General features: G+C 32.7%; 1 protein-coding gene across 1 annotated transcript in view; it reads right to left on the bottom strand.

The window, feature by feature from the left end:
* The window catches only part of RASA1 (RAS p21 protein activator 1), a 110693-nt gene that overhangs the window by 3282 nt on the left and 99094 nt on the right, over nt 1-8317 (bottom strand). The window contains exons 21-24 of the mRNA XM_068535615.1: nt 6432-6499; nt 4792-4880; nt 3436-3513; nt 1091-1225 (exon numbers count right to left, since the gene is read on the bottom strand). Of these exons, the coding sequence (XP_068391716.1) occupies nt 1091-1225; nt 3436-3513; nt 4792-4880; nt 6432-6499 (370 nt within the window). The remainder of the gene's footprint in view (nt 1-1090; nt 1226-3435; nt 3514-4791; nt 4881-6431; nt 6500-8317) is intronic.

Below are 8317 nucleotides of genomic sequence, written 5' to 3'. Positions count from 1 at the left end.
ACCTGGATTTGAAAAAAGCCATATAAACGCAAAGGAATAAATAAAATAATATTACCATTCTACTCAAAAAAAAGCATAAAATTTTAAGTATGTATCATTCAGCCCTTGACTATTTCTGGCCATATGATTTTGGTCGAGATAGAAGAGAATTTTTGTACACTAAAGTAAATAGAAACTCATTTGCGTTTGGCATTCTCATACCTACTTAGGCCAGAACACTCTCTAGAATAGAACACCTTACGGAAGAAAGAAAGATTTATCATTATAAATGACACATCTCAAGCCCTATAGGAGCACATGAGGGGCAGTCAGGTTACAGCCTAATAATGCTCCAATAAGATTTTTTTTTTTAATATTTAAAGCCAGTCAGTGTAGCAAGAAGGCATTGTACATGCCAGGGGCATAGAAGTAGGTCCATGGCACATATTCTGCATAAGTTTCTCAAGTGACTGGAACCTAAATGAGCCATGCTGTTATCTAAACTTGAAAAACCTTGAGAACTTTAGAATCTCAGATTGAGGAGAACTCAGAATCACCACTCTCAACGTGTTAATCTCTTCTATAAGGTCCTTGCCAAATGGTCGGCCACTGTGGTGACGGTACTTAGAAACTGCCATTTTTGATAAGCTCTTCTGAGGCCACACTACACAATCTCTGGATCTGGAGCTTGAAATATTTTTACCAGTCTTCCTGAGTAATTCTCATGTGTTTGACAGTTTGCAAATTACTTGGCCATGCACCGTGTGACAGAAGAGACAGAAAAAGCCACATCACTACTGACTTATCATTAGCTCACTTACCATTTTCATACATGCCACTGAAGTGCATGAACACCACCATTTTTCAGTACACATTAACTTACTTAAAAGCAAGATTTGACATTTTGCAGTATCAAAAATATGTAATCTTAGTCTGAGCTCATTATTCCTGTTTGCTGCGATCTTTGTGGATTATGATTCAGATTCTCAAAAATTTAATATAATTAATAAGACTGTAATTCAGCTATTTATCACCTCCCAAAGAATCTTACGTTGACATTCTGCTTAAGTGTGAGGAACATCATTGTTAAAAAAGGTTGGCAAAAACCTACCTGCTGTGCACCACGCTCATTACTGAGCGTTCGCAGTTCATCTGAATGGGCCACGCAAATCTCATGCAATGCTGCTAAATCACGGGAAAGGTCAGTTCTAGAATGCTCTGTAGTGTCCGGAAGTTCAGGTACATTCTTTAAGGGAATCATAAAACTGCATTTAGAAATACAACTCTTTATACTCTCTTCTGAAAAGATCCTAACTGGTACAGTAGATAGATAGAATTTAACACATAATATTCTCTTAAAATTCAACTTGATAGATTTTGTAACCTCAGTATTCACACCAAAACCAAGTTTCATTTTCTTCAACCACACAGCAGAATATTGTACAATATTATTTTTTTTTAAACTGGAACATAATGCAAGCATTAACTGCCAATCTGGATTAAATGCAACCTAAACTTAAAATTCCTCCACTCCTTCAGACTGAGTTTCATTATTAAACTGCTATAGTTTGTCCAAATTGATCAGCATGTATAAGTAAGAGCTACATTACGAAAGCATTGATGAGAACCTTTCAGGCCTATAATTATCTGTGGACTCTGCCCAAAACACTTGCTGATGTGTTAATTATGGTATCTTCAGGTAACGTTCATAAAGTAAATTAGTGCCAATACAGTACTACCAACTTGTTATAGTAACTAAGTATTGATTTTATTTTGAGCACTGGAATAAAATTTAACACGAGTTTAATCACCAGTAGTTTTAAACAAATCTATTCCTCTCCCTAATGGTGACAATGTTTGCTATACACTCCTAAAAACTGCAAACACGCAGTTTTCTATGGTATAAAAAAAATAATTAGAATATAATTCATTTTTATTAATTAACTGACATTTATTCAGTGAATGAAGGCTTCTAGAGATGGGATGAAAGACAACCATATTTGCCTTTAAAGAGTTTACGACCTAGTAGAGAAGACATAGACTAAACTGATCACAGAGTTATATATATCAAAGGATATGCAGAGGATACTTAGGAAGCAGAACAAAACGTATTATTTAGTTCAGGTTTAGGGCTCAGCAAAGCCTGCCCGAAGGAGACGTATGAGGTGAGTCTTGAAAGATAAATTTGACTTATATAGGCGTAAAGCAGTGGAAGAGTATGAGGAGACTGGAAGTGTATTACAATATTGGAATTCTAAGCAATCTGAAAAGCTAGATTGTGTGGCATAACTAGGAAAGTGATAGAGAAAGCTGGACTGTAGACATGCGATTATGGAAAGTAAATGGAATCCTAATCTTGAATCTACACCTAGAAACGTGGCTTGAGATAAAACTAGCTAGCCTTAAATACTGGACAGTTTCATACAGCTCCTTAAACATCACTATAGTAAAAAAAAAAAAAAAAAAATTTCAGTCGTGGACCAACTATATTTTTTTGGTAATCGGAAATATTTATAGTCTTCAAAACTTCCCAGGAGTTCACATATAGGAACATGATGGACATTTAGCGTCTGCTCCTTTATTTCTCCATTTCATTATCAATATGGACCAATACTGTAAATTTCTTATACCCGAAGCTGCAAACTAGGGGCCCACAGGCTGTCCTGACTGGTTTGACTGTACAGTGGTGTGGTGGTTGTTTACTTGTGCTTTTAAGTGAATCTGACTGTATTAAAGCAGAACATTCTCCTACCCTAGCACTCCCTAGTGCCATACACCTGGCTAAATTCACATCTCTTTTCTGGTTTCTGTATATATGAACTGAATTGCTAATACATTTATTTAGTTTTTAATTGATGCAGTATCTGAAGATCTATAACAAGAAAATTTAACTTTACTAAGAAATCCAGGGTCTTAAAAATTATTTTAAAAATCCCATTCTTAATTTTATAATCACAGCTTATTTATAAATGCCTAAGTAAGGCATATGTAGTCCCACTGAATGAAGTTTAACACCAAATCCATGTATTTTATTCTTAGAAAAGCCACAGGAACATACATTCTCCAGTCCATTTACTTACTGAACTGGCCAGAACTGGGGGTCATCCATCTTGTTTCAAATTCCACACAGTAGCAGCAAAGTTAAAGTAGCTAAAGCAGCAACAGAATGTCATAGTGGTGAGGTGGGACAAACTAAAAATTGACAGAGGCAGTTCAAAAGCCACAGTCCTCTATTCTTGGTGTAAATCATTCAGTGTAAGAATAAATTGTTATAATAATTATATCAAATGAAGTAATTTGTTTAGGAAGGTAGACAAAAATATGCAGCTTTTTGGGGTTGGTTTTTTTTTTTTTAAGCTCTGGATAGAAAAGCTTTCTAAAGATTGTTGCTTAAATGAGTTATACTCAGCTATATTAAGTATAGATGTCAAAGTACTTGAAAAATTATATGCATACCCCAAGTTCATCTAAAAACATGATCATACGATGTTTGTTACTTTTGATGAATGGATTGACACCTTCCATGTAAGGCTCCTAAAAATGTAAAAATAAAAAGCTTACTATATACGCATCAAAAACATTATCTGGTCCATAACAAAAACCATACATGTAGCAAAAATTCTTATAAATCAAATTATCAGTAGCAGCACATTATTCATAAGAATTAACTGAATCATACAATGACCATATTTGTCCTTCTAATATAAGCAAGCAGCTATTCTGAGGAATAGGAGTATGGAGTATTTTTAATGAACAAACAAATTCTGGATGAAAAAAAGCACACATAGCCTAGCAAACACAAATTTCTTATATGTAGGTCATTCAAAAATAATTACTGAGAAACTATCAATATTTGCCAAGTACCCAGAGGTTATTAGAACCTAGCAGAGAATATAGGGAATTAAAATATAGTGTGGTAGGGACTGCAATAAAAAATTAGTACTCATAACCTGCCTCAGGGTTCAGATAAATTCAAAAGCTGAGTCATACTGTAAACTGCTTCATTCTAAAATCTTAAACCGATTCGAAAATATGCTATGTTGCAAAACGGGAAAGGGTTAGTATTAATACACACTCTCTTAAAATCAGTAAGATGAGATAAGGACCTCAATAGTCGATTCCAAAGAAATAGACATGAAAAATCATACAGTTCTAAGAGTAGTAATGAAATAATGATACAAAAAGTAACATGCCTATCAGATTGTCAAAAATAAAAAAGTAATACTAGTTGAGTTTTGGCAAGGCTGTGGGGAGCAAAATGTCTTCTTACTTAGTACTTTTACTCCAAAGTTCATTTAAGGAAATAACTGGACAAGTTTGAAAGGAAGTACCTATAAGGATACTTGTTATCTGTTAATATTAACAAAAGCAGATGACATAGTATGATCCCTACCAGAACATTAACAGTCATTATCTTTAGATAGTGGGATCACATATGGGTGTTTTAAAAACTCATCCGAATTTTAATATTTACAGAGAATGTTTATTGTGCAATACATAATAAAATTGATTGGGGTGCATTTAAAAATACGCTCATTCATTTTTATATTTAAAAGTGGAAGAATCTGATTATACTGGAAATTATACTGAAAAAAAATACCTTTCTACTAGCTAAAATGGTGGTTTTTAAAATTCCACTATTAAAAAGTAAAATCTAAAAAAGCATCTAAAAATATGAACATACCAACAAAATCATAAATTATCTTTATGAAATATCCACTGTTGAAAATTTACTTATGCCATATTTTATGGTTTTATCTTGTCAAAGTTTCACTCATAAATGACATTTTAAAGTATCAAAATGTTTTTTACCTTAGCTCCAAATTCCACAAGATTTGCTAAGTTCTGCACAGACTTAGCCACTAATATCAGTGTTCTTGCAGCAATAGGAGATGGGGAATCTATAAGAGAATTGGGCACAGCTAATGACACCAACTCCAAAGGTACTTCCAAGTAAACCATTGTAAATTTAGCACTTTAATATTTCCTTACTGTTAAAAATACTAACATTCTTCCATTCAGAACTCAATGTTTTTTGGAAAAAGTATGACCTGTATAATTCAAAAGAGCTTGATTTAAAGGGGGAAAAACTGAATACACTTATCAGTGCTTTTAGTTTGTGAAAAGGGTACTACAGGATATTTCAAAATACTTCAAAGCTTTATCTTATTGCTAAAAAGACCTGTTACTCCACATACCCTTCAGGACAATTCACAAAGCTAATTTCAACCCATCCAAGGTTAGCAATTTGCAATATGAGCAATTCCTTGCTCCCAGCCTCCACTGACTCAAATAATTCACTTTAAAGCTCAATAACAAAGATAAAGTCTGAAATCTCTGCTTTATTTTGAGGAGCAAAACATGCAATTTATTAATTTTTTTTTTATTAATTTTTAAAAAATATTTTAAAGGTTAATCAGGAAGCACTGCCCTATATAGATAATAGGATGTAAATGAAAAATATTTGTCTCTATTAATTTTAAGCTCTGAAACATAATTATTTAACAGTAAAAACCTATAGATAGTCTATTTGGCTGCCTGATTTTAGATTGTACTCTTTTTATCTGAAGTTGCTAAACTATAAATAATATTGCCTAGTGGTTCAGAGTCTAACATTCAGATAAATAAATCTCTCCAAAAGAATTCTAAACCCTTCATTCTTAATAGACCCATAGATTTAACCATTTTAGTAGCAATTGGAGATAATTACAGAGATATGATGGCTATAAAGGTAAGATACTCCAAAAAATTTTAATACAATTTTGAGCTTCAAATTATTAAGACAAAAATACTTCAGATTCCTTCTGCTAATGATGGCTCATGATTACATTTGTAGTCACAAATATCATTCTACTCCTTTATTTGAGAAGTCTACAACATCTGAAAGTCAATCCATAATGGGCATTTGGGTAATAAGCAAAACTGAATCTGGTTTGTTGGAGTTTAAAATGCCAATTAACATTATATAGCTGGTGACAAGAAATCTCTACTGGGAAATCTCAAAGGGCTACTTTCTTCATAAGTATTCACAGAGTACTACTGCAACTGCAGCTATAATTTTAAAATCCAACTTGCAACGGTAGTGACAGGGTCTAGCGTGGGTTAAAAGCACACAGGAAGCTCTTCTTCCCAACTTGAAAAAGCCAACGTTGCAGGCTGGAAAAAGTCATCATCATAAGAGTTTGAGACATAGGGATGGGAAAAAAAATGATCTGTGTCTAATCATGCCATCTCAGGCTTCAAATATTAGATGGAAAGAAAGGTTAAGAAACAAAATGGAAAGAAAAGGTAAAGTAGCAAAAGGAAGAAGAGAGGGGTGCTTTGGAATGTTTTATACCAAGTCTTATAATTGCATTAAAAAAAAAGATTTAAAAGAAAAAATGAGTAACCTTACTAAAGAGTGTGAAACTGTTCTATTTTTTTAATTTCAAAATTTATCAAAAGCTGATTACCTGAGATGATATTAAACATCCGTGGGTTCAGGATGGCAGGACAGATAAGTCGAAGAAAAACAAAACCACTGAATGGGAGGGAAATTTTGTTTTTTTAGAAAACTACAGTATGTGTTACATTAAAATAATATATATAAACAAAAATGTTAATACCTGTAGAACCATGAACTTTGAACTAATGTAGGGAAGACCAAATATGCAACTTTATGAAAATAATAAGCTAAAGTATCTTACTTTAAGAACATATATATTTGCTGCTTAAACATTATTCACTTTTCTCAAATTTAGATTTTTAGATTTACTTTGGGAAGATTTAAGTTGTATCTGTAACATGTACTGTTTTGGCTATTATTTACTTATTCCAAGCTAGTAGTGCATTTTATACTTACTTTGAGGAAGGAGTGTCCTTAGGAACACTAAGAATTTCTGAAATACTGTAGGAGTACAAATAAACCCTTCTATAATAGACACATAATCCTGTAAGGTCCTAAAACTAACATTCTCTAACTTCTCTTTCTTTAAACAGAACAGCTCAGTAAAGTCTGTTATAAATGAAGTTGGTTATACTGATTTTGTTGTTACATAAAAATTAAGAATCCATTGTACTAGGGAAAAAGTGACTTCTTGATAAATGAAAATGTATACAAACAATGTTGAAAAGCTTTTCAGGCAATGAAGAAAAAGACATCAAGCTTTCTAAAGTTAAAAAAAAAAGTTCTCAAATTACAGAATATTAATAGCAAAACCAAAAATTAGTATAAAAGCACATGGCTTAATAACAGTTGTCATATATGATTCTACCTGCTAATCTTACTCTGGGAACGAAGTACAAAGTAAAACTACAAGTGTATATAGCTACTCCTAGTCTGCTCCCTTCTTCAGTTACTGATAGGGTTTATGTCCTTGTGTAGATAATATTTCTCTAATTTCCTCTTAAGAGGAATCCACACTAAGTGACCTCACACCTGCCCTTGTAAAGACAAGCATTATTTCCAAGTTGATAAAATTCCTTTTAGAGATTAAAATAATTGACACAGTCTCTGTTCTCTATTAGTGAATAACCCAACTTTTCAGCATTTACCTCCCAATGATGTTGTTTGCTAATTTTGGGGAGTCTTAGAAAAATTAACGTGTTGCTTCTCAGATAGCATTTATTCTTAATATACAATTATTAAGTCTTTAGATTTCTTTATAGCAGGTAATTTATGAAGAATCTTGCATAAATTTTGCTTGAAAACATTTTTGTATCTTTGTCTTTGAATCTGAAACATAATCTAGCAACACCAAACCATAAAAGAATTTCAGTGTGCAAATCTACTTTCCGGGAATTTTTAGAGGTGATTTTAAATGTAAGAGGGATACTAGGTATCTACACATATATTTAAAAGCTTAACTAGGGATAGAAATCACCACCTTGGCCGTAAATGCCCCTTAAAAGACCCTGTAGTATCAAATAATCCACGTAGCAGAATTTCCAGCTATTTGCTTAACAAATATACTTGTTTGAAACTCACAAAAGTTTTCATTTACATCACACAAAACTGTGCTGCAACATTATATGCTTGTAATACGTTTCTATTCCTCTCAATCACTACTAAAGCCAAGAAATACAGAATCTACAATTCTTAAACATTTATGTCATATCATTACTAACCAAGAGAGATTTTATCTGTAAAAAGAGTAGAAGCCTCTTTACAAGATTTAGGTTGGGGGCAGGATTAACACACATTTTCAAAACTAATTATATGATGTTGGTGTCTTCAGTAGTTGCCCAATTTTTTTTAATAGTGTGTAACATGATGGGCAGCATATATTCTATATGATAAATTTTATTATTAGACTCCTGAATTCTCTGATGCTTTTGCACTAATTTCCTACTGTCTTGA

Source organism: Eschrichtius robustus, chromosome 2 (genome assembly GCF_028021215.1).
Source record: "Eschrichtius robustus isolate mEscRob2 chromosome 2, mEscRob2.pri, whole genome shotgun sequence".
Lineage (NCBI taxonomy): Eukaryota > Metazoa > Chordata > Mammalia > Artiodactyla > Eschrichtiidae > Eschrichtius > Eschrichtius robustus.
Note: the sequence above shows the minus strand (reverse complement) of the source record. Positions and strands in the feature narration are given on the sequence as shown.